At 56.5% G+C, this 26,001-nt stretch overlaps 1 protein-coding gene across 2 annotated transcripts; it reads right to left on the reverse strand.

Moving 5' to 3' along the window:
• Positions 1-5,310: 5,310 nt before the first annotated feature.
• Positions 5,311-25,353, reverse strand: CDX1 (caudal type homeobox 1). Of its 2 annotated transcripts, XM_090065010.1 has the most exons (4): positions 24,951-25,353; positions 22,137-22,142; positions 6,510-6,655; positions 5,311-5,676 (listed from the first exon to the last, which is right to left on the reverse strand). In XM_090065010.1, exons 1-4 carry the CDS (start codon positions 25,351-25,353, stop codon positions 5,473-5,475), a joined length of 759 nt encoding a protein of 252 aa, XP_089921136.1. In that variant the 3' UTR covers positions 5,311-5,472. The 2 variants fall into 2 exon arrangements, with proteins under 2 accessions (XP_089921136.1, XP_089921135.1); XM_090065009.1 differs by lacking the exon at positions 22,137-22,142.
• Positions 25,354-26,001: the final 648 nt, after the last annotated feature.

Here is a 26,001-nt window from a genome sequence, read left to right on the forward strand (position 1 = left end):
GCCGCCCAGCCCATTCGCTGCCCCCAAACAACGAGAGCAGAGCAGCCCAGCGGGTCAGACGCACCGTGCGCAGCACCCGCAAGGCAGCTCTGGGCTGCCATCTGCTCCGACCCCTCCAGAGGCTCCGTCTTCCTCCGCAGGGACTCCGCTCCAAGGCCTGGTCCTAGCAAGCGCTGGCAACCTGGCACGTGCCTGCAGCGAAATCCCAGCCAGCTGCGGCTCGGCGGCCAGGCCAGGGCCACGCGGCCCTGGGCTGGACCTCGGCTCTGTTTGCAGGGCATGTGAAGCCAGTGGCTTGTGCTCAGGGGATGTCGGCCCCGCAGCCCTTCCCAGCTTCTGGGTCAACGCCCTGCTCTGGACACTTTCCCTCTGGGCAGCTCCTCGTGTTGTCCAGGCCCTTCTTCCCCCGGGGTGAAGTGGAGGGGGCATCTCAGCTGCATGAGTGTTAAGGCCTGTCTGCGTTATGGGGCTGCTGCCCCTATAGCTTTGCCGATCTGGCTACGTGGTGGAGGGCAGCTGCTGGCCTGGATAAATCCTTTCCCTAATTGAGAAAGTCACAGTGGCAGAAGGGCTCCTGGCTGCCAAGGGTCGATGGCTGTAGGACCCCGCTGAATGTCCCCACCCTCACTTGCATGAACATCTGGGGACAGCAACAAGGCCAGAGGTGACAGGGATGCACAGGGCACGCGTGTCCTGCCCGTTGCTCGCAGTTGCGGGCCGAGATCCTCGGTGAAGGTCAGCGTGGCTGTTCCCCGCACCTGCTCAGCCAAGTGGCTTGTCACCTGTCCCCACGAGGGCACTGTCTCTGCCACCCGTTGCCATCACAGCCCCACCCTTGCTATTCAGTGCCCCGATGCTTTGTTTGCATTTCAGGGACAAGCACACAAGAGGGAAGAAGCTGCCATGTGGTTATGAAAACTACCCTCGCGCAAGGTCGCCGGAGCACGTACCTCACTGCAAACAAAGCCACATCAGCTGTCCGGACATCAAGCTACAGTCTTGTACTCGACACAGGGAAATTTTCCTGGCAGGACTACACCTAGGCAATTAAATAGCTATGGCTGCACTGATATAAATCCCCATGTGGACTCTGGTTTGGAAACAAGAATGCCTTTTAGCTTACATTGTCTTGAAAGCAGTATCATTATGCAGGAAAAGACTCAAGTGTGTGAGGATAAAAGAGCCCACTCAGGAGTTATGTCCACATTACCTGCAGAGAGAAAATACTACCTGAATTGTTCTGCCAAGAAATTGCCCTGGGAGACCAGCCCCAGCTCCCAGGAGATGCAACTCCATCAGCAGAGGTCTGGCATAGCACCGTCGCCCCTACGGCAGGAGCTGGAGCAGTTCAAAAGCGTGGATGCATTATCTTGCATCCATGTTCAAAGGCCAGTAGAGGTGGACTTGATACATTCAGTCTGAGATGAGAGCGGGGAAATGATCATAATGGCCAAGGAAAACCAAAGCAAAGCCTGCGTGAGAGAGAGCACGGTGTGTGCGGCTCTCCTCTACCAGGCGACTGCAACTCCTCCAAGAGCGCTGCACGCAAAGCCGGAGAGGACGGAGGAAGCAATGCATCTAAATCCGTCACCCGTCCTTGTCAGAGCTGCAAAGGAGAGTTTCAGCCTTCTCTGCAACCCCACTAAGGAGCCAACGTGGGAGTTGGAGCCACCCTTAGAGAAGGCACAAGGTCAAATCCCTGCCCCAAAGAGCTGAAAAAACCTAGCAGGAGCATCCAGAGCCCCTGGGTGTCCGTCCCAGCTGTCCCAGCAGCTGGAGGGGAGCCTCCTGTTTGAAGACGAGGGTCTCTGCTCTGCAAGGAGCCGATCCGACACAGCTTCTGTTGCGCGGACGGCTGTGGTCGGGGCTCCTTGTCGGCTTGGGGATGCCTTGGCGAAAGCCAGGCCCCTGGCAGCAGTGAGGTGTTGAGATCGAGGAGACACTGAGAAGAGCACAGAGGAGCTCCTGTTGCTCCGAAGCCTGCAATGTGGAAATACATGTAGGCATGGGCACGTGCATTCACACACCTGCACGCGTGCGTGCATACGTGTGCACTCGGGCGTAGGGGAGCCGCGCTACTCCAAGCCAACCCAGAGCTCCATCTGCGTCCAGCAGCACACGGAGCTGGGAGCCCCTGCCACCGCTCCCACCATCGCTGTGACCAGCACGTGGCACCTGGACGGGGGACAGCCTTGGGCAGGAGAGCTCAGCTCCAGGCTGTAAATCAAATTGCTCCCCGCCGACCGAGCCTGACGGGTGCACTCCTAGCCCAGGTAAGGCGGGGGAGCTCGCGGGAGGCAGCAGGGCATGCGGGTGCATTTACTGCCCGTTCCCGACAGCGCCTGCTGCTGCTGACACGCACCACGGCAGGGACCCAAGGGCGCAGCTCGCAGCCCCGTGGACTTTTACCCTGCTGTGCAAACAGGCCGGGCCTGATACAGTATCAGCCGGAATTTCATCCTGTCAGCGTGGCAGATGCATCTCGTCTCCCCCCCCTGCGCTCACCTCACCCCTTCCCCCCCAGCCCTGGGCCCCCTCCACCAGGGCCCCTGGCTCACGCTCAGCACGTGGGCACGCACACATGCATGCCCGCCGGTGCACACGCACGGCCTAACACCCGCCTTGTGCATGCAGCCCCTCATCTGCCCCATGCTCAGGTTAGTGACCCGGGCAATCCCGCTGAGGAGGTGTCTGTGCCTCCCCGTGTCCCTGCCAGGGGCTGGTCCATGTGCACAGGATTGCCCGCACCCTTCCAGACCCGAACCTTGTAGCCACGAAGAGCTGGGCTCCCTCTCCCCTGCGTGCCTGCTGCATTGGCCCCCTGATATCCACATCTCTGGCCCGAAAACCACTCTCCTTTCTACCCCCGCTCCCTCCCTGCCTCCTGTCTGCCCTCCACAATGACATGTCTTTGCACCTCTGCCCACCCGACCCGCCGGCTTGAGCATGACTCCCGCGTCCCTGCCCTCTCCTTCCCTCAGGCTGCAGATGGAGAGGGGGCATCAGCCACCTGGAGCAGGATTTTCGCCCCCGCGTGCTGTTGCATGGGGAAGCCGACCTGCCCTAGGTCGGAGAGGACCGTTGACCGAGCCTTTTGCGTCTATGGAGAGCAACGCGTTCCTCGCAGGTGGGTTTCTTGCCAATCTTTATTGTAAAGATTTCTTTAAAAAAGATTCCACATTGTATATACAAAAAACTGAGCCAAAACCCTGAGCAAATATCCCTGAAGGGCCTTCACCTCTGGAAGCAGCAGGGAGAGAGACACATCTGCCTCTGGGATGGGACGAAGGGCTCACGTCTGGCCAGGCAGAAGCTTCTCAATGCTCGGAGGCAGGAGAGGTGCCCTCTGAAGCCCTCATGGAGATCTCGGTCTCCTGCTCGACCCCTTTGCTTTCTGGGCTGGAAGGTCAGGCCACCGTTGTGGCATTCACCACCACCTCCTGGAGCCCCCAGCCTCCTGCCACCCCCAGCAACAAATGTGTGGGTGTGTTAGAGGGCTACAAAGCGGGTCTCCACCAGTCCTTCCTCTGTGGGAGCTTGTCCGAGCCTCCACCAACCCAAGGGATGACCGCAGAGGACTCCACGCTAGGTTTTCCACCAAAATCAGGGTGTGGCAGGGCAGGACAGATTTGGAGAGCCCATTTCCTTCTGCCTTAGACCTCAGGCATTGCGCCCAAAAAGGCCGCTACATTTTTACCTCTGTGCTCAAGCCCATATTCACAGCAATAGCTCAGGAACGCACAATGCAGCCGAGGTTGCGTTGCTGACTAATGTTGGCTCCTCTCCTTCCTAAGGGTTGCTCTAAGTTGCACTGACTGCCAGGGTTTCAAGGGGGCAAAATGACAGCTACAAATGCAGGGACACCCTCCCCAAGCTGGCACGTGGGAGCAGGGGAAGTGGAGCCCATCAGGCCAGTTGTGGACCCGCAAGGGTTGTCCCCAGCCTGGGTGACCTCCCTGTGCCCAGGTTCCTCCCAACACACAAGTCCACGCCAGACCTCGGTCTTAATGGTTTAATAAAGGGCCCCCACGCCCCCGGACCACAGCGCGGGTGAGTGGCAGGCTCTGGGGGCTTTGTAGCAAGCAACAGGGGAGCTTAGGAAAAGAACACCATGCTTTCTGGGGACCCGCCACTCGTGCAACACAGGCACAGAGCATCGTGCACGCAGGGCTCTTGCTGTGCTCTTCTCCATACGACATGAATGCCCTCTCGGGTCCCAGGCTGGTTCTGTACAGACTAAATGCAGCAGCTGTGGATGCTGTCATGCCCCGGAAAAGTGCCACCAAGTCCCAGCACGCGTCCCCGTGGCACTTCATTTCCCCCGCAAGCTGGCAGAGCTCTGTGGCCTCGACCAGCTCCGGGACCACAACGGGTCAATCCCAGCCTCGCGTCACAGCCCTGCTCTGAACTTGCCCGGTCGCACGGGTGCCAGCCGTGACTCCCCCAGCCCCCTGCATCAGCGGGTCGTTCTGCCCTGCCGTTAAGCCCTGTCCCAATTACAGATGTTCTTCTGGATATCTAATTCTCCTGGAAGTTCAGGCTGTTTTGATGGGAGGGTTTTTGTAGCCTCTGCATTGAAAGGCCCCTTTAGGCATAAAAGAGCTACCAGTGGCACGTTCCCTTCCCCTCCAGCTCACACCCACAGCGGGTTGTTTCCACGTGGGCAACAGCTTGCAATCTCCTCTTCGCGTGGCTGGAGGACCCAGGCTTCGTGCCTTCACTGCTGAGACCTTGTTTCACTGGAGCAACGAGGGCAATGAGTTTGCTGGGAGACGGGGAGCCACAGTGTACAACCGAGCACCCTCGCCATGTGCTCAGGAGGATGCCCAGGCTGGATAGCATCGGCAGGGCAGCGTGGGTGGGAGCCCGTAGACAGGCAGCGAGGGTGAGGAGCAAGGGCTGTGGGGGACCCGTGTGTTGCGGGGGGCAGATGGGCCGGCTGCTTCTGGTGCTAGAAGCCTCTTATGGAAAGGAGGGCTTCTGGTCCCCCGCCGGGCACCAGCATGGGGCTTGTCCCTTCGATCCTGCCCTTCCCTCCAAACCCCGGTGCGTTCCCAGGGCCCAGGAAAGCTGCTTCCCGACAGTACATTTTTGCTGGGATTTTCGGTTCAGCCCTTTGAGAGCTACCCCTGGGGCCCTTTTACCCAGGAGACAGGCAGCGCCGCTGATAGGGGAGCCCCCCGACCTTCCTAAGGGAGACCCCCGACCTTCCCTCCCACCCGCCACGCTACCCTGCTGTCTTGCTTCTTCATTATATAAATATGGGCGGCCGGATCAGGCTGTGTTTCCTAAAACAGAGCAACAGTCACTAACCTACTGGGTCTATACAGAGAACTGAGCCCACGACGCTTCTGCAGCGGGGGCCCCCTCGGCTGGCTCAGGCCCCGCCGCGGCATGCCTCGGTGAAGGGGTGGCCGCTCTCGAGCGCCGTTTGGCCGCAGGGGGCTGGCGTCTGAGTCTGGAGCAGCCGGGTTAAGGCAGGAACTCTTCCTTGATAGCCAGCGGCGACGACGAGATCAGGCCGGTGGTGCTGCTGCAGATGCCGGCGATGGGGCCCGGGGTGCCAACGGCCGGCGGGGTGGGCGTCGTGGTGCTGGCGGGCTGCGTTTGCTGCTGCATCTTCTTCTTGTTCACCTTCCTCTCCTTGGCTCGCCGGTTCTGGAACCAGATTTTCACCTGGGGAGACGAGAGCGCGATGGATAAGGCGAGCGGGGTAGCGGGGAGAGGGGTTGGCGGAGCCCCAAAGGGACAGAAAAGTCACGAGATGGGGTAGGGGCAGGTGGAGGGCGGCAGTGTGAAGGGTTGGTATTTGCAGACGAGCGTACGGACCATGGACCGGGTCAGCCCCTAGGTGCACCCTGCCCAGTCTCTGCGCCCCATAGTGAGCGGGGTCTGGGCAGGGGTTTTCCCCTGCTCCTCTCTCCCTTGCAGCTCTGCATTTAGGGTCTCAGAAACTCCCCTGCTCAATAGCGACCTACGCCCCTTTCCTCCAAGCCTGTGTCCAACCCCTTTGGGAAACTCTCAGCTTCCCCCCACATCTGGAGGCAACAAGTGCCACCCTTTAATGACACGCCAAGTGAAAAAGGACTTTCTCGTGTTTGCTTTAAACTCACGACATGCTCGTTCCATGTTGTGACCCCTCCTTCCTGCCTGGTGAGAGTCAAGAAGAGATCCCTAGTGACTTGCTCTTCACCACGAAACCCTTCTCCTGTCCCCGCTCGAGCATCTCTTTTCTAAACTGAACAGGCCTGGCCTCGGGGCACCTGCCTCCACTCCCCACTTCCCACCGAGCTCTCGCCCGCTCCCCACCTGCCCTGCTGGTGTCCCAGCTCTCGCAGCATCGCCCGAGGGCACAGCTCCAGAAACAGGAGCAGGTCCGTACGGGTCCCCAAGAGCCTGACCACTGGGAGCAGCCAGGTTGAACATCCCAGGCACAGACCTCCACCACCCCTCAGCTGTCTGCGCTCTTCCCAGCCCGCGTCGGAGGATCCCTTCGCCCCAGCACTGACCTGCCGTTCGGTGAGCCCCAAGGCAGCCGCCAGCTCTGCCTTGCGCCGGATGGTGATGTAGCGGCTGAAATGAAACTCCTTCTCCAGCTCCAAGCGCTGGTGGTCCGAGTACACCACGCGGTACTTGTCTTTCGTTCGGGTCTTGCCTAGTGGAAAGACCAGGAAGGAGGATGCGGTTGGCTGGAGTGAGGGCATGGAGACAGAAGTGGGTGCAGAGAGGCTGGAGAGAGTCTGGGCAACGCTGCTGGCAGAGAGGCTGGTGCACAGGGCATGTGAGGGGGGCATGAGGGGCAAGGAGAGCTCCTTGGGGGGAGGAGGAGATGGTGGGTTTGCCATCTCAACCTCGGAAAGACCGGCATGGGGAAGAGGCAGGAGCACACAGACTTGGACCTGACCTATGGGCATGAGATCAAACCTCAGGGGACAGTTCCTAACTCCCAAACCTGGATGATGAGCAACATTGCCTGGCCAAGTTGGAAAGTCCCCTTCCCTGGAGGCTTCCCAGAGGGCTTTGGGATAACATATCCTGCATCTGTGCAGGGGGCTGGGCTGGGGTCCCTTCAAGCCGCATGGCAGGGGAGCATTGCTACGGACCCCAGCCTGCTGCTGGAGGAAACGCCAGTTAGCCACAACACAAGAGGATATGCAGAGGCAGGGGAGCGCGGGGCCACTGCAAGGCCCTGGGGACCAGAGGCCAGGCACGCTGGCACACCCCTTCACAAGCAAAGCTGAAGGGAAGCCGTCCGAGCCATTCCAGCAGGCCCAAGCCCCGCAGAGGCGGACCTGCTGGAAGCGGGGAGCTGGCTGGCGACAGGCGACTGAAGAAAGGAAGGAAGGTAGCCGGAGTCTGCAGCGGAAAGAGAGCAGTAACCAGCTCCAAAGGCATGCAAGGCAGGAGACATGTAATAGAGGGAGCACAGGACTGGGAGCCAGGAGACCACAGCGCTGGTCTAGTCTCTGCCACTGAACTGCTGACTGGCCTTGGTCAGGTTACTTGTCCCTCTCATCCTGCACGTCCCACCTTAAGCTTCTCTTCTCTGAACAGAAACTCAAGACAGGGGCTTGGCCTTCCTGCACACTTGGTCACTGGTCGGTGCAACAGGGCCCGGACACAGCTGAGTGTAGACCTGCTACTATGGTGCAAATAATAACAGAGAAGAGAGGAGACCCTTGATGTGGGAGGTAGCAGCCCTGCCCCCATGATTTTACCAGGCCAAAAACCCACAGGGCCAATTCTGTTTCCACATACCCACCCAGACTCCTGGAGATGCCCGTGCACAATGTGCCCGGGTATGAAATACAGCCATGTTCGCTAGCAGCTGCCCGGGGAGGAACATGGAGAAAGGGCTGAGCATGGCAGGTGCTATAACAAGCATGCACTGCTGCTGCTTGAAGAGGGCAGCATCGCTCGGGGGCAAAGGTTGGCATCCAAGCGGTGCCTGCCAGCGTGGGTTTGTGTAACAGAAACCAGGGTGCGTTTCTGCATGAGCAATTCCTCATCAACCTTTGACCACTTGGCCCCAGCGTTTAGTTAGGCAAAATGGAGGGGAAGAGGCTTGCTGAGCTGGTGGAAGATGGCGCCAGTGAGAGTTTTGCATTTCTCCTTGATCAGGAATTCACAGATTTTTTTTTGATCCAGTAAGGGCTTGCTTGGAAGTCTTTGGTTTGGTTTTGATAGGATTCAGGAGGGGCCTTGAGAAGCAGCAGGTGTGGTCTGGTAGTGATATGGGGGAGCTGAAATGGGCACTGGGAATAACTTATGCCAGGTGACAATGGGTGTGCTATAAAGATGGCAGATAGACTGCAGTGCAGTGGTATATACAATACACCCGGTGCAGCACGAATCATGATACAGAGCCAAGCAGAGACGAAGCTACAAGCACTGAAACCCCCCAGTGGATCCCAGATTTTGCTTCTGACACCTGTCTTTAAGGCAGCTAATTCCACGATATCGTGAGATTTCCTCCCTAATGGTCAAAGAAAAGCGGGAGGTGATATCCTGGTTTTCTGCACTAGTCCCTTCCTTATATCCCACTTCAGTATGTGTAAAATAAGGGTGAAAATACAAACAATAATGGAACGAGCTTGGTAGGAGATGCTGGGGGATTTTGCAAAGTATGACCCACGCAGCAAAGAAAATGGTAAGAAAAGGAGGTATCATCCATCCATTGGTCTCATGTACAAAGGTTTTGGCAGATCATTCTGGGGTCTGAAAAGCAGTACCTGGGCTTTGCGAGATAAATAGCTAGGTGTGAGCAATCCACATCTGTAGCCAACTGACTCCCAGCGGCCGCCTGACATTCAGCGCTACAGGACCACTGGGGTCCCCGCGGACAAATTAGTCACACACAGCAGCGTCCCTCTATACAGACAGACCTTTATGCAGAGAAAGGAAACGCCATCCCTACATGCACACCAGGCCTCGAGCGGGCCCCGCACTTATCTTCCTACATCCTTGGGTGATTGCGCTTGGGTCGAGGCTTCCCCACGGTCATTTTAAAACCGCTCAGAGGAAGGACTGCTCATGCCCACATCGAGTTTGCTAATGATTTCCTCTCCCAGAGAGAAGACAGCAAACCCTCTTGTGTCTGGCAACACATAAAGTCTGTTCCAGGCCGTCAGGAGCAAAAAGGGGTGATGCTTTCATCTGTATAGTCAGCACCTCTCGCACTGAGAATCGGTCCTCTTGTTTTCCCAGAAAACAAAGGATAACAGATGGATGTGACCGACTTTTCCTAAACTCGTGCCAAGGAGACTGGAGCAATGGAGGCACATCCAGAGGGCTCCATGGCTTTCAGCTGAGATGCTCCTTTTTTACAAGAGTGCGCAGAAGGACAGGATTTGAGCCAGTATTGGTCACCCTCCAGAGGCTCCCCTGGTCTTGAGACAGCATGGAGGAAAGGAGATGACCCGAAGCTAGCAGGCCATGGGCCAAACCCTGTTCCAGTGACACCAGTGTAAATCCGCAACAAGAAAGGGAGGCTTTTTGTTAGAGCATCTGGCGGGCAAGCAACTTGCAGGGCATTAAAGCAGGCAGGGTCTTACCACACAGGAGCTGAGCAGTGCCCACTCCTACCTTGCAGCAAGGGCATGGTAATCCAAGGCAATTTAGCCCTGTTTCCGCTCGGTTCAGTTCCTGCTTACCCTTAGGGCAGCGCGGACAGGTGGGCATTTACCCTGCATGTGCTCACCCGCTTCAACATAATCACTTGCCCACGCTCAGAGATGGATCCTCCTGCCTGGTGATGGCTGGTGCCACTTCCTTTCAGAGGACCTCGGCATGGAGGCATAGGGGGGACGACTCGGTGGCCCTCAGTCCTCCACTCACATGTTTGTGCAGCCGCCTCTGCAGCCGGTTGGGACCTTACACGGGTGGGCCCTTGTGTCCGGTCCTCCTGGCCAGGCTGAAAGCACTGCTATCGCTTCCCATCTTCGTCTGACCTCTCTGCACAGTTGCGGAGGGAGACACCTCAAGAGGGAAAAACATGGTGCCCCTTTCAAGCCCTCCCTGGGTGGCATTAGCCCTACTGGGGGGTAGTGGGAGTCCAGCAGAGTGGGGTTTTGCCCCTCCTTTCCCATCTGGATTGAATGGGGACATTTTTTAATTGCTTACTTAATCTGGAGAGGGGAAAGAACGGGGCTGGGCCCGATGGGATGCGTGGTAGACATCCGTGTCACAGCTCTGATGCCAGAGGGACAGGAGTGGCAGTGAGGGCCAAGGGGCGCATGGCCCCATGGAGTGATTTATGATGGGGCGGGGAAAACAAGGGGGAAACTGAAGCCACAACAGGTGGTGGCCAAGGGTCCAGGCACCAAGCAGCTGCGTTTCTAATGAATAACCCAGCCCGGGCAATTAGCTTCCTGCTTTCAGTTTCCCACCAAGCTGAATGTGTGTGTGTGTGTGTGTAAGCACATGTAAATATGTGCATACGTCTGTGTGCATGTGTGACTTAGACTCGGTGCATGCATGAAGTGGCTGATCCTGCTGGGACTTGACCCGAGGACCCTCCTGACACAAAAGCAGCAGCCTTCCTATTCACGCCAGAGCAGCATTTCCATTCCTATGTCATCTCCAGGGGCTTTTGTTGCCTCTTCCGAGGCCTCTGGCTGAGGACACCATTGAAGTGCATGAGTGGGGCAAGCAGAGGTGGGTGCGTTCGCACGCGCCTGCAGTGTGTGTTTGTGCCCATGGGGAGGCGTGCTTATCCCCCATGGGCAGGCGTGGCATGTCAATGGGAACACGGGTTTGCAGGATCACCCGTGTGAACGGGGCAGGAGTTGATTTCCAGCCGAATAACAACAGCGGATCCCAAAGCAACTTGCAACGGCCAGCTAAGCCTCCCGACGCCTCTCTGAAGACGGCCGCCTGGGTCTCAGCCAGAAGCAAACCCCAGTCTCCTGACTCCCACTGCTGTGGTCACTACATCGCGCTTGATGGAAAACACCTACGTGATCGATGCTCTTCATGCCTGGATGGTGGAAGAGACCCAAAGCAAGGACCCAGCGCTGCTCGCTTGGCTCTGTTCCGAATTCCTCCTCGTGGGCAGCAGGAGCAAACACTTTGAAACCCAGTTGTCTGGTCGCTACGTGTGAGCCCGTGCAAAAAAAGAGCATAAATACGGAGAGAGACGCAGGATCGTGGGGAAGTCGGGCTAGAAGGGTCACCGAGACCCAGCCTCTTGCTCAAGGCAGGATCATCCCTGGCTAAAACATCCCAGCCAAGTGTCTGCCCAACCTGCAGGGATGGAGATTTCACAGCTTCTCTAGGGAGCCTGCTCAAGTGCTTGACACCAGCACTGACGGCATTAACCCCACCGCTCCTTATGTCACGGATGTGCCGTCGCAACCCCATGCTTAAAGCAAGAAGATACTTTGCATAATAAATCTTGATTTCCCCTCTCTCCCACCCCACAAGGTCTACCAAATCGGTTCCTTCCATCTGCAAAAGTGACCCGTCGGGTGTCCAACCCCGACGGGATTTTTGCCCAGGCTCTTCACAGACTCCAGGGTGGATCCCACTGGCTGCTTACGGGCTACGCGACTACAGAAAAAAAATTACGGCTTGAAGTTGCAAGCTACGGAGACTGAAACTGCTGCACCTGCCGAGCTGCTGGAAAAGGAGCGCACATTACTGGGGGGTAAATGAGAAGCTAGGAGCAATGATCCGGGCACGTTCCCCTGGGCCTCTGCATGCCAACAGCAACCATGTCCAGGAGGACAACTCCCCAAGGCACAGTTTGTGGGGGAAAGCAGCACAAATTGCTGTAAGGCCCTCAAATGATGAACCCTGTGGGTGCAGCGAGTGAGATGGGCTGTTTCCCCGCCCGGGTCCGGACATGTGTAAACATTTGCTCATTCTTTCGGGACACGGGCGGATATGACGAGCTCCAAATGGACAGATCCTGTCCAAGTTTATCAGCTCTGCAGGGTGAAGCAAAGTGCTCAGAAGCATACAAGCGACCTTGACAGAGCTCCCAAGCCCGGGACGGCCTCTTGCTGAATGTATAAGCACCGAGATTCCCGCGGAGCTAATAAAGCTGTGCAAAAGCAAGAGTTCATGTAGCGCTCTGCCATCTCCATCTCTGCCTCAGCCTGTGGCAATGCCAATGTGGCTTCTCATGAAAACCTTCCTTTTTTCTTTTTTCTTATTGCTCAGTGATCACAGATATTTTCAAAGGAAACATTTGACATCATGTTGATGGCAAAACAATTAAAAGATGCCTGCTCTTTTAAAACAAAACTCTTTGAACACGGGTGTTGGCAAGAACCAGTGCTGGAAAGAGAAGAAAGTCAGCTAGGATTTAAAAAGAAAAATCTGAGCGTCCAGAGACAAGACAGTTTGGAGATCTGAATGGTCCATGAATTCTCACTGGAATTATTCATCTTCTGCAAGTCCGTATTCGCCGCTTGTCTTTTTTGTTTGGTGTTTGCCCTTGGGTGTTAACAAATTCCTTTGGTTTCAGATGTTTAAGTCCACCAGTCAAGCCGATGAAACGCGGCCATGGCGGTCCGGGGACTGGTCCAGGGACCGGTGACTCCCTGCTGCACTCGGAGTAGCGCGCAGTCAAAGCCAAGAACTCACGACCAACCCAAAGATGCAAAATTATTCCTCCTATGTCCAGCAATGTGTGCCCATTTTGGGAATGGGTTGGAAATGATTCTCAGGCAAAATGCTCAATTTTGCACCCAAGGGTAATTCACAGTGAATGATTCAACCACCTTGATTGCAAATGCAGAGTTACACACCTAGCCACGTCCTCGCAACGTTCCTGTGTCTATGTAAAAGGAAAGGAACTAATTCTGCATGTCTACACGTGCATTTACACTGGCTTAAATTCACTGTGCTGTAAGTTACTGCAGGAATAGGCCAGCGCCTACATGTGCAGGCATTAAAGTGCATTAATGCTGTGTGTGGTCTAACTTGTGACTAAAGTTAGTCCCAAGTCAGTCCACACACACAGTGTTACTGCGCAGTAAGGCATCCACACGCACATTAACTAATCAGGAGTAAATTTGATACTTGCATGATGCAGGTATCAAGTTTACACTCAAGTCAGGGTAAGTCATCATATTTACTGCGCAGTACAGGTGTGCATGTGCAGACGTGCACCCAGTGATTTCAGGTACTGTGCAGTAAATGCCCACGTGTAGATGCGCCCACTGTCTCATGCCCTAAGAAGCAGACCTTCGCTTCCAGCTCTTGGATACCACAGCAGTGAGTGTGGTATAAGAGCCAGAGAGAAAATGCCTGGCACAACTTCAGCAGGTGCTTCGGGTGTGAGGCTCTTATCTCCCAACTGAAAGCAAGAGACTCCAATGAAGGTGATAATCCATCTCATTGCCCTCAGTCAAACTGAACTGAATCCAACCGCCGGTGCCTGGGACAGAAAAGCAACTTGCTATGCCAAATCCTTGGGTCCCCAAAGGCTTCACCTCAAGACACTTTTGAACCACTTGAAGAAACTATAATTATAACAGGGGACACTGAGAGCCTTTATTTCCACCCACGGCGGAGTGCGCCCTGTAGCGAGCAGCCCAGATGCCTCACCAGACATCTCCACGACCGCTTTCCCGAGCGCTGTTCAGACTTGGGCACGTAGCAGAAGAAGCCCTCGGCAGTGGTGCTAAAACACCGGCCCTCTCCGTGCTCACAGGATCCAAGGGGATCTTCTGCTTGGAGAGTGACCCAGCCGTGAGCGCTGCATCCTGGCTATCTTGGGGGCTAAATTTTTCTCCAACTTGTCACAACACGGGCAGGCAAGCAGCCATGAGGAGCCCTTTGGGGCAGGATTTCAGAAAGGGCCAATGCCAGCATGGGGAGAGGGTATCATTATCTTTGTTAATGAATAACCCTAATAGTGCTCACCTCAGCCCCGATTAGATAAGGGAATAACTTTAATGTCCTGTGCAAACCAAAGAAGGAGTCACTTCTGAGCCACCATGCAGGGAGACACCCACCCATGGCAATGGCATGGTAATGGCAGGGGTAGGTCCAGCTGCTGGGCTGCCCCCGTTCCCCACCTGCTGCGGTGCCTTCCCATAGACGAAGCTGCAGAGGCTCTGTCTGTGGTAACCCTCCCGGAGATAAGGCACTAGCTTCAACGCACGGGGCGTCACGTTATACCCAAGCCATGCACTTCTAGCTATCACTCCCCAAACCCATCTCCCTCCAGCCCATGCAGAGCCTGTGGCCCCAAACAGGACAGGCTTTGTCACTACTTCCTTCCAAAGCAGGGGAAGGAAAAGAAAAAAGGAACCAGGATTTCTGCCTCTTTTGTTGCATGCTCTGGACTAGAGCCTCTCCAAGGGGTCAGTGAGGAAAGCGGGAAGTCACAAGTCACCGTTGGGGCTAAAGACTAGGATTTGGCCAAGGCACTGGGAGAACGCTACCGTGCGTGGCCACCATCTGCAAGCCTGTCTCTTCAACCTGACCCCAATTCTGTTTGGGAAGCCCACAAGACTTGAAGGCCCACATTGGCACAGAGTGATTCAAGGCTTTGGGGCTGCACGTTAAGACAAGGGCAGCTCGGGTGAAGTTCAGCGTCGTGTGACGTCGGCACCTGGACGTTCTGGGGATGGCGGAAATCGCTCTGCCTCAGCATAGTCCAAACTGCCGCGGAAATGACCGGGCAGGAGTGTGACAGGAGAGGGCGGGAGCGGGCCGAACGGAAAAGGGGACCCAGATTTGTTAGCTTATCGGGGCGGGCATGTCCTTCAAGAGCTCAGCATTACTACTGATGAACAGGGTGCAGCATCAGCAGCTCCTGGGCACGACCGAGACAGGCACCGCGGACAGCAGGACTGCAGCACAGACGCACGCAGAGAGGACGGGAACCGCAGCGTTTTGCTGGGGACGGGGGGGGGTCTTCCTGCAGACACAGGTGTGGCTGCTACCGTGTAGACATACCTGCAGTGGTAACAAGCTCATGCCCTAATACAAGGTTGCCCGCAGCTGCACGCAGCTCAGTTCAGGCTGCCAAACCTGCATGGGACTCTGGGTCAGCTGGCCAGCTGCTCTCTGAGCTCCAGGTTGCTTTGAGTTTGCATCTAGCAGGAGCTAATCCAGCTGGTTTCAGGACAGCGCACAAGCTGCTGTCCCACCTCTGGACTGCTGTGCAGACACGCTCCTGGGAACAGTGGCGAAAAGAAAAGCAGATGGGATCAGGCAGCCTGCGTTGTGTGCTTCGTGGCTGTGCCTACTACTGCTACCCTGCGAGAGGCCTGTGCCTCTGGTGCAGAAGGCTTAGGAGGGCATCCTCGCTGACAGCCCCAGGCGGGAGCCTTTAGACACGCAGCACTGGGAAGATCACATTACGGGACTGGCAATTATTAAACCAACGTCGTTAACAGCAGAAATGCCAAAGAGGCGGAGAGCGCAGTGCGCTCCTGCCTTCTCAGTATGAACAGCCCCGATGTCCCTGCCAGCTGGCAGTGTCAGAGTTGTGCGGCTCATCCCTTCCCACAGCACCCAAGCAGCAAGAGGCTGCCAAATGGCAGCAGAGATGCGATGCACAACTGCACGGTCAGGCAAGGCATGCAGAGGTGACATGCCTGCACGCTGGGGCAACGAGACTCAATGCAACCTTACCATGGGTCCTAAGGAGGAGCTCAGTCACCTGGACCCTGCAGGGTCTCTGTCCTCTGCACCCCCGGGGGGCTGTTGTATGCACCCATGCTTCCAACAGCTCCTCCTGGCCTCTTAAACCAGCTGCATCTGCCATGCTTACCCCACACCGCTCGTCAAGTCCCGTAAGGTTGTCTCACCTGGAAGATCCCCAGCCCCTTACCATATAACCCAGCGCAGCTCCCAACAGCCCCTCTGAACTGGAGAGGAGGGAGCTCTAATTCTTAAGGGTGCAACTTCGGATGCAACATCTTAGGATGCAACCATCTCCAAGAACTGGCAGCATCTCCCTGAGGGTGGGGGGGTGCCGATAATGAACTTGTTTCCATCAGCTTCTGTAAAGTAGCGCAGGCAAGGATGACTTTATCATTCAAATGGCCGAGGACTGAACAGCACAAGGAGCTGGCAGTGAAACAGAGCCTTTTGCCCCCAAACTGATGGTTCAAATCTGGCTCGGGTCACTAGCAATCAAAAGCTGTTTCCTATCCTTCCCTGAAATAAGTTGCGAGGCTCGGCCCCGTCTCCATGAACAAGCATTCACAGCACAGACAGGAAAACCCCATGGTGATGGTTTCCTGGCCCACTCTGCCTGTAAAGGGGCAGGGAGCCCAGGGTCTCCTTCACAGTATGACCTTGAACTTCCCCAGAGCTTTCTATCAAAGGGAGTCCACACACGTTGCTCACATCCCTCATTTTGTTAATGAGACTGCATTGGGAAGATGCTCTCCTCTTACCCCTGGGTGGGCGATGAGCGGGGTGCTCTGGCTAAAGAAAGTACACCCATTCTGCAGGCAGGCAATGGCAGGCAGGTCGCTATTTCATCCACTTTTTCTTAAACAAAAGAGAGGTTGGCGTATCTGTCAGGCCATGCCCTGCTCTAGCCCCTGCTTTTCCTATCACCGTGCTCCTGGGCACATACTCCCTCGTACTTCAGAGCCCTCAGCTGGCAGCTTCCTGGCTTGTATGAAATAAAAAGGGATTATAACAGCCCAGATTCATTCATTTTCCTTTATGGCATACACCATGCCCTGGCTACAGTGCCCCTCAGTACCTCCGCTGGATCCCTACGTGGAGGAATGAATGGGCGCTGATTCTTAGCCCATTACCTGGACTAGTGAATATAACCCCTCCATCCCTTGGTGAGTTAATAGCTTTGTTTTCCTCCCTCCTACCCACCTTGCCTCTCCCAGCAGCATCCCCTGCTTTTTCATGCCCCTTCTCCACCCTTTGTACTTGCATGTCTCCTTCTATTTAGATGCTCTGCTTCCTGCACTCGCTTCACAGCGTCCGACAAAGTAAACCTGCTGCTTATGAAAGCACAGCTCTGATATAATGAGTCTATTCGGCGCAAATCCACCCTGCCTTCTGACTGTGTTAAATAAACCTGCTGCGTAGGGGAGAGAGGGCTGAATGTATTGTGGACACAGGGTCCTTAGGGGGGATGCTAACCTGGCTACGAACCAACCTGGGTTTTGCAAGCCCTCTCCGCCATCTGAATGGATCGGATTCCTTGTTCACTCCCTCTTGGACTCTCCCCACAAGAAAGACAGCAGCAAAAAACAAGATAGTCGAGGAAACACTGCGAGCTGTATCCTGTCTCTTTGAAGGGAAAGAGGAGGTTGTGGGTGTGGATGCAGGAACGCTTAGAAAGCCCCTGCTGCAGACTGTCGAGCACCAGCCAACGCTCGGCTTGCTCCAGCTGGACTTTCATGCCCAGCCCAGGGGAAATGCACATTTCCACTCACGTGTGCAAGCTCCCGGTGAAACCAAAACTTTGCATTTCCTCCTCTATGTCGGCCCCAGAAACGCTGCCACGGGGGTTATCCAACCAACCCCTCCTTCGCTGATGCCAACCGAAGAGGATTTCCTCTAGCATCCCCACTTTTCGGCTTTTGAGGAAAACCTGCAGGTGCTGTGCTAGCACAGCTGGCATGATCTGCTGGCAATGTTCGGCACAGTGAGCTGTGCCACAGGGCCTGAGGGTTTCGTGGTCAGATCCTGCATAGCGATGACGAATCTCTCTTGTTCTGGAAGAGCTCAACTGTTCTCCCTTGGCACGAGAGGAAGGAGCAGAAATGCCCCGCGATGCAGAGGTGGGGAGCAGGGGTCAGAGCAGAGGGGCACAAGGAAGACCTGGCTTCATGCAGCCCCTACGGCTTTCCCCGCGGAGCTATGGATCCCACCCGTTTACAGAGCCGGGTCTCAGACCCAGAAACCTGCAGGTTGGTGCCCCTGCACCAAGGGCAACCCAGGGCATGAGGAAGAAGCCAGGTCTCGGGGCGGAGAGCCTGGTTTCTCTGCCTCCACACCTTTCCGTGGGATGACTTTAACCCAACCAAAGCAAAACGGCCATGAGATTTTTGTCCCCCATCTCTCCTTAACCCCCCTCTCCGGCACACACGCAAATCCCTGTTTGAGCACCATGCCCTCTTAATGCCAGGTTGATGGCACTGCTGCAACCTGGCCTTGGCCACGTGTCCAAGGGCAGGCGGCGTGCGCCCCACCCTACACCAACAGGCAGAGCCCTTTGCTCACCGGGTGGTTTTTTCCTGGCACACGGTTGCACCAGGCTTGCTCGGGGAGCGGCTACCCTGGGGGTTTGTTGTGGCAGCAAACAGAGCGGCTTGGTCACGCGTGCGGGTTTCAAAGGAGGGGCCAATGCGACCGGCTCCGTGGATCCTGGCTGCCCGCACCCGGCGCCACTCTGGATCCTCTCCCCCGTCTGAGCTGGAGCAGTGCCGGTAGCAAGCTGGTCTCGTGGGAAGCGCTTGCAGACGGTCCCTGGAGAGTTTAACCCATGTTTACAACATTTGGGGCTATTTGATTGCACCCTCCAAGCCGCAGTTGCATGCGGGAGACAGCCTAATTTTCCTCCTCCTTGGTGCAGACCTAAATCAGGACTGACTCCACTCACGTTATTCCTCAATGAGTTGACCCATGGAGCGACTCCTGGGTAACAGTGGGGTGGGTAGGATGGGGTCCTCTTATCATCCATTAAATCGCAATGCTAACAGAGCGCTGGGCGGGTGGCCTTGACGGTCCCTCTGCAGGAACGTCCGTCACTGGTGTGAGGTTTAAGGGTCCCTGCGCTAATCCTGTGGTCTAACCTGGCTGAGCTGGTCACGTAGGTGCCTTTAGTGTTCAAGGAAAGCCTTTTTTTGGTTGTTTTTCTGTTCAAGGAAAGTCAATTTGAAGAAAAGACAGGAGAGAAGCCCCAAATGAGGCCAGTAGCAGGTTATGGGTTAATCATTTAAACGGGAGGCTGGGTGATCTATGCACACGTATGTGCGTGTGCACTGCATGAGTTGGTTTAACCGTGTTAAGGACTTTGACATCATGCGTTGCCTACCTGGCTGGGAGACCTGCATTGACTTCTTCACACGTACAATCGTAAGAAATAAAAAAATTTAAAATCCGCCACCAAGAACGTCTGCGACACCGTCTCTTCTACAAGAAGCCTATATTTGCAGAGCAAAGCCCCCTTGATAATAAGGAATTGTCCTTTTTCCTCAAGGTTTCAAGAATAAGCCCTGGACCAGGCCCGTGGTTTGGGAAACGTTTGGGCAATAACTGCTGCAATGCGTGGCATTTGGATTTGATCGTGCTTGCGGCCGGGCTTTCTACCAGCATTCATGTACTCAGGCTTCCCTCCCGCAACCCCGCTGCGAAAAGCGGGCTCTTAGCCTCAAATATTCCTCCACAAATGGGAGCGGGGATACTCAAAACCCTGCCAAGCTGGTTAGCGATGCAATCGAAATGGAGACAACCTACATAAATCGTGGGACTTCTGCAGCTGAGCAGCGCCGGCTGCATTTCAGCATCTGACTAGCAAGCGAGCGCTCTGGGCAAAGCTTTTCGCAGGGGCAGGATTCACAAGGACGCCTGCCCATGGCCGACGACGAGCAACAACCCCTGCGCTCTGCCTGCGCAGGTTTTGTGGACAGGAAAAGCGGGGCCGTCGGACGAGGACATGCCTTCTCGGGAATTATTTCTGTTCTGTTTCCGGCTTGCTCGAACGCCGCGTGGCTCTCCAGCACCCCTGCCCCTCGAGCCCTGCCAAGCGCTCGCGCGGTAGGGAGATTGTTTCCTGCCCGGATATGGTTTGGTGCTTCGGGCCGGGGCAAAGCATGTGAAGAGTTAGCCTCCGTTGCCTCCTCTAAGGCAGGATGCTAAGCCCACTGAATGATGCAGGAGGAGAGAGCTCGTTATCATTAGCCGCTTTGGACTTTGAATCGGGCATCTGCAGAAACCCCCTCCACTCGTACGGTGCCTGAAGTTGCTACAGCCCGAGCCTGACTTAGCACAACTCTTTCCCAGCAGCTTGCAGACTGCGACTGTTTATTCAAGGCAAGACAGAGCGGGAGGCTTAATTTGTAGCCCTCTGAAGTATTATGATTTATGGCCCCCATAATGAAACTGGTGATATTTATAGCGAAAATGCTCTCCTTTTAATTTCCTATTCCCCTTCCAGCCAGTTAGGTAGTTAATCAATCCCAGCTGATTAATGTCCAGTTTATTGATTTCAATAAAACAATTCAGTTAAGAATTTCACCCTTATCTGTGTCGAGCCTGCCTCCGGGCCGGCATATTCTCGGCTTCATAAAGGAGGTTTCTAAAGCGCTTGCAGCCTTGAAAAAACAGACCGTAGCGGGGAAGCCCTTAGGATTTAAGTCCATTTGGAGGAAAGGACCCAGCTCTGCAAACCCTCCATGCACGCACACAAATCCCACCGGAGAGCAGGCGGTGAGACAGGCACCAGTGAACTCCAGCCCCCATTGACCGGGCTAAGACTTCACACCATCATTTCCCAGCGCACAGCTCTGCAGGGACTCATCTTGCTGTCCTCGCTCGGGCAAAACCCCCACTGAAGCCAGCTTCGTACGTGGTGGCCTCGTCCAGGACGGAGAATACAAAGCCAATTTCCGAGCGCGTTGGGTGAACGTCCCTTTGGGTTCACTGGGGATAGACTAGAAGGGAGCTGGCTTCACTGGGAGCCTGGCCTGAGGAAGGACTGTCAAAGCCGGACCCAACCACACGTCCAGCAGATGTACCGCCGCTTCTGTATCTTGCCCCTTTTTAAAGCGGTCACAGCAGCTGGTCAGGGGTATTTCTTGATTTGCATTCAAGGAGACAATGGTTGATTTTTTCGGCACTTTGTGTGCATTTAATCTAAGAGATATGAACTCCAGCAACTAATGATATTTTTTACCATTCATTCAATCCAGTCCTCACTCAGCTCCAGCGGAGGCACTTTCAAGCCCTTGTTTTGTCTTCATTGCAGCCCTTGGTATAAAATTCTTCGGCAGGTTCGCCCAGAGAAGATGTTTGTCGATTCCTTTTCTCCTTTATCAAGTGCTTCGAGCTTCCCTCCCCTCGAAGGACTGAGCAAAAGATCCCAAACCTAAAGCTCCCAAACCTGGAAGCAGTTTGGAGAAGGCCAGCCTCAGTGGGAACAGGAACCACTTCCTCCCCCATCGCACGGGCTCTGGAGTCAGCGGCCCGGGTGGCGATGCCCTGATGCGTTCATCGCCCATCGAAGTTTTGCCTTGCGGCTTGCAGCGGGGAGACAGCTCCGCCCTGCAGAAATTAGCCAAGTAACAAGCTACGAGAGCAGGGCCTCACCCACCATGAACAACACACAGACCCTGCTCTAGCCAAGGAATAAAACGCATCAAAATTAAGTTATAAGGTCTGCCCAAGCCTCGTGTCCCAACAAGCTAGCATGGCTAAGGCGCGCCGGCTTCTCTAACCAACAGCTGGGAACGGGCATAGTGTGCCTTGTACTGTGTCCTTGCCTTGGACACCCCAGCTTTGATGGTCAGGTACCTCTGAACACTGGGGCTGATGAAGGTAGCCTTTGGTGTGAGCCTACAGCAACCGCTGAACTCGTGCCTCCGCATACATCGTGAGACACTGCAACCACATCCCGAACAGCCTCCACATCCCTAATTATGCTTGCAGCTAATTAAATTAGAGCTCTTACTATGTGATCATCTAATTGCGATTGCTATGATTGCATTTCGCGCGGAGCCTTTCATGGCAGAGGCTTCCCGAGTCCCACTCCCAGAGCGCCGCTGAAAAGGCAGGAAGGCACCGATCGGCTTGTGCGCTATGCGGCACAACGAGGGGAAGGGGCAGATGAAACGCCATCGGCTCGTCAGGGCACATCCCGGGCTGCAGCTGCCACCCTTCAGTCTCACCCACCTCCGCAGCTGCTATCATGGCTGCGCCCGCCCTGCTGCAAGGGGGCTTGGCCCCCACACACAGGTGTTGTGCCAAGTTCCCTAGGTCAGTGCGGGTACGACTAGTGCTGCCGGAGCAACCTCTGGGGTGAATGCAGAAGTGGCTTAAAATGGTGGGAAGTCTCCTGTTTCCGGTATAAGTGCCTATGCCCTAGTGCAATGGCCGTGCCCACTTCAGAAGGGTTGTGCAACATCAGCTTTCCCAGTACAGCTAACGTGGTGCAACTTTTGGGTATAGACAGCAGCCAAGGGGCATGGCACCAGATCCTCACTGCACCCGGGAACACGCGGGCACCTCTGCCCACCCCTCGTGCAGCCGAGGATGCATTCAGGAGATGCCCCTATCCCCGGTCTCAGTCCACACTCTCCCCATCACATTGTAGACTGCCTGGGACACTCAGCAACATCGTCGCAGGGGAAGTTCAAAGCTTTGGGAAACTGTATAAGCAATTAAGCAGCTCTTCAATCACAGTGAGAGCCTGAGCACATCTCAGTCCAACCTCTCTGCTCCTGAGGCTCTCATCCATCCCCGGGGAGAGGGGAGCAGAAAGGCTTTCCAGCTTGGGAGGATCCCGTTGTAGCAGTGACGCATTTGGTAAAACCCCCAGAACGATGCATCTGGTAAAAGCCCCGCATCCAAGTGTCTCTTGCCCATGAATTCACCTGGATTTTCAACCAGAGACATGTAACAGGAGCCACTGGGAGTTTGAGTGCTGACCAAGGGAACAACCTGGTATCAACCTGCTTTTCCAAAACGCCGAGAGTCCCGCAGCTATTCAGGGGGATGGCGACTGAGCCTGGGCTTGTTGGAAAATAGGCTTCATAGATTTCATAGACATGAGGCCTGGAAGGGACCTCGGGAGATCATCGGGTCCAGCCCCTGCCCCAAGGGCAGGAAGTCAGCAGGGGTCACAGGATCCCAGCAAGAGATGTCTTTTGAAGGTGTTCAGTAGGTGCTTGAACCACCTCCAGCGGCAGTCTGTGCGGCTGCTACTCTAAGAAAGACCTGAATCCAGATCTGCCTTTTCCAGGTTATATTTTTCCGTCCTGTGCAGCGTAACCAAAACCACTCTCACATTGCGGGGTGCGGCCCAGCTGCCCTATATAACATTTCTGTTTAAAAAGCCAATATTTCCCAGTCCTCCAGTTTTCTGATGCACATTTTTATCTTTCTCTGCCTGCAATGATTTGTCTGGCACTTCATGCAGAAAGAGACAGCCGCACCCCTTTGGCTGCATCCCCACGACTTGTCTAGAAACCAACTTTAAAAAGCCTTTGCAGAGGAAACAGGCTGCTAACATGTGCTTTTGCTGCCAGAGGCGGCCGGGCTGGCGCAGTTTCACAACACGAGCGGGGAACAGCGTGTGCTTGAGTGTGGGAGAGTCTTAACATTCAACTGTGCAAACTGTCCTCGCGCAGGGAACTCTTCTCCCAACTCGCCCCGCTCCTGCTGCAATCAGTGGTTGGACGTCTACAGACTCAGGACAACTTCCAGGCAGAGTTTTAGCCCCGCGCTTGCTGCTTTTACCCCAACCCAGGAATACCGTGCTCCATGAGAGGGCCCATCAGGACAAGGAGTTTGGAAGCTGTAATGCTTCCAAGCATAGTAACTCCTAGAGGAGAAAGCAGGGTGGACCGCACAGAGCAAAGGTGGCAGCAGGAGATAGCCTGGGGAATCGAGGAGGGCTTAAGGGGCTGAACAGGGGGGATGGAGCCGGTCCCATATGAGTAAAGACAGCTAATTCAAGGTGCGTCTGTGCAGGGAAATTTCCTGGCAGGTCTGTAGGACTGGGTCCTTGGCTGCGCTCCCATGTAAGTCTAAAGGGAGCATCGTCTGCCCCCCAGCACAGCAGCAGGAGTCTCTCTCCTTTGAGCCTGACAGGGGCTGGATCTTTGGCCGTGAGGCTCCTCGCGCCTGGGAAATAGGGATGTTTTCCCCTAGCCACCGCCCAGCTCGGCAGAGAAACCGGTCGGGCTGCACGATGGGGCCAAATCCTGTTCCCCTGCCTTGGGGGAGCTGCCCATCTCAGTGCCTGTTAATACCAGCAGGATGTGGCCAGCCTGGGTACCCGCGGGAAGGTACCCTCACACCCGCAAGAAATAGGAGAGGGAGAAGAGGAGGACAAACCTCCACCCAGCCGACCCCTGCCTGGCCTGTCCGTGCCCCCAGCCATGAGCCGATCTCCCAGCAATGCCACCGTGTCCTTGCAGTCCCCTTGGACGAGGCTAGCGGGGCCAGGAGCTGGCCGTGCCAGTGCCCACCAGGGTCAAGGCGAGCGTGGAGTGGCCTGGGCAGGGGCTGGAGATGGGGCAAGGCAGCAGAGGTGGGCATAGCACCCAGGGCCAGCAGTGACCCCGGGCAGTGCCCGGCCGTGTGACCCACATCAAAAGGGCTGTGCCCCTGGGACAATGGGCGAGGACAATGAGCTCGGGATCTCCATGACAAAGCAAAGCGCTGGCCGATTTGGGCAGGCCCGGAGGGGGGCACTACCTGGGAGGCCTCCCTGCCTTTGAACTGGCCGCTTGCCCCAGAGATATTTCCACTTTCCCACCCCCCCGCAGAGGTCAGGAGTTCAGCCGGGGCCAGGACCCCGCAGGCCCAGGCTGGAGCTTCCCCCAGTTCGGAGCAGGGGAGCCGGCCCTGCACGCCCCTTCTGCGCGTGCATCTGCGCCCCTGCGCGCCCATCGCTGCCCAGCCTGGCGGGCACCCGCCCGGGCAGCCCAGCCTCGGCGCTGCAGCCGGGACAGCGCCTGGCTCTGCTGGCAAGGAGGGGCCGCCCGTCCCAAGTGCCTTGAAGCCCCCGAAGAGCCCGGGGGCCTGGACGCTCCACCCCGGCCTTGGCCCTGGACCCAGCTCCTGCTCTCCCGGCCCCGCTGACCTCTCCCAAAGGGTGCCGCAAGGACAGCACCGGGGAGAGCCAGGCTGGACAGGCACCCAGCCGGTAACAAGTGCCAGGGCGCCGAGTGGCCTCTGCAACACCTGTGAGTGCCAGCCAAGAAAAGCCCAGCCTAGCCCAGCCCCGCCGGCCCCGGGGCGCCCAGCAGGCAAGGCCTGGGGGCCTGGGGGGGCCTTACCGCCACTGCTGCCGCTGGGGGTGCTGCGCCTCATCCACTCGAAGGGCGTGCGCCTCTGCGCGCCGGGGGACAGCTGCGGCATGGGCGGCGGGAGGAGTCCGGAGCCGGGAGGCTGCAGGGGGTTGAAATCCGGGGGGCCGAAGCCCAGCTGCGCCGGGCTGGCGGCCGAGGGCCCGTACGAATGCCAGTCGTCCTTGCTGGGGGCATAGGGAGAGCCCCAGGCGCCCGCGGGCTGGCTGTGCTGGGGGTCGCCGGGGATCCCTGGCACATGGTGGTAGCTGGCGAAGTCCGGGTACTGGGGGGGCGCGGGCGCGTAGCTCTGCGGGCTCAGGCTCAGGCTGGGGGGCCGAGCAGGGCTGGGGTACATGGCAGAGTCCTTATCCAAGAGGTAGCCCACATACATGGTCCCCCGTGGGCGCTGCGCGCATGCTGCGCCCTTCCCCTGCACGCTGCTGCGCTGCTGCCTGCCTGCTGCGCCTCTCACCTGGGCTGCTCCTCGCCCTTCGCTAGAGGCACCTCCCTGGGGGGAAAAGGCTTTTTATTGGGCCAAGCGCTGGGAGCATTTGCATGGTGAGATAGGCTCGCACTTCAAAGGGCAGGAGCCGGGCTGGGGAGCCTCCACGGCTACCCAGGGCCTGGCCAGAAGGAAGCCAGAAGCCGTGGGGGGGAGGCAAAGGCAAGGCCCAGGTTGGACAGGGGCAGCCCCAGGCTTTGGTCACCCCCTCGGAGCGGCTGGGAGCCAAGCCTTGGTAAGAGCATCTCCAGTCTCTTCCCATGCAAACGCCAGCCCTGACCTCGGGGCTCAGCAGCCATAAGAAAGGAACTGGAAACCACCCGGAAATTGGAAACCTAACACAAGGAAGTTCATTTTAGCCGGCGTGGCATTGCAGCGTGGAACTCCTTGCCACAGGATGTGGGGGAAGGTGGGAGTCCAGCCGCATGCACAGAGGGCTTCGGGCGCTATCGAGCACAGGAGCGAGGGGCACGGCCTCTGAGCCAGAGCTTCCTAGCCCCTAAATGCTGGAGGCTACGAGGAGCAGGGGGGCCGCCG

This window comes from Crocodylus siamensis, chromosome 10 (genome assembly GCF_052110815.1).
Source record: "Crocodylus siamensis isolate JL-2025a chromosome 10, ASM5211081v1, whole genome shotgun sequence".
In the NCBI taxonomy this organism is placed as follows: domain Eukaryota; kingdom Metazoa; phylum Chordata; order Crocodylia; family Crocodylidae; genus Crocodylus; species Crocodylus siamensis.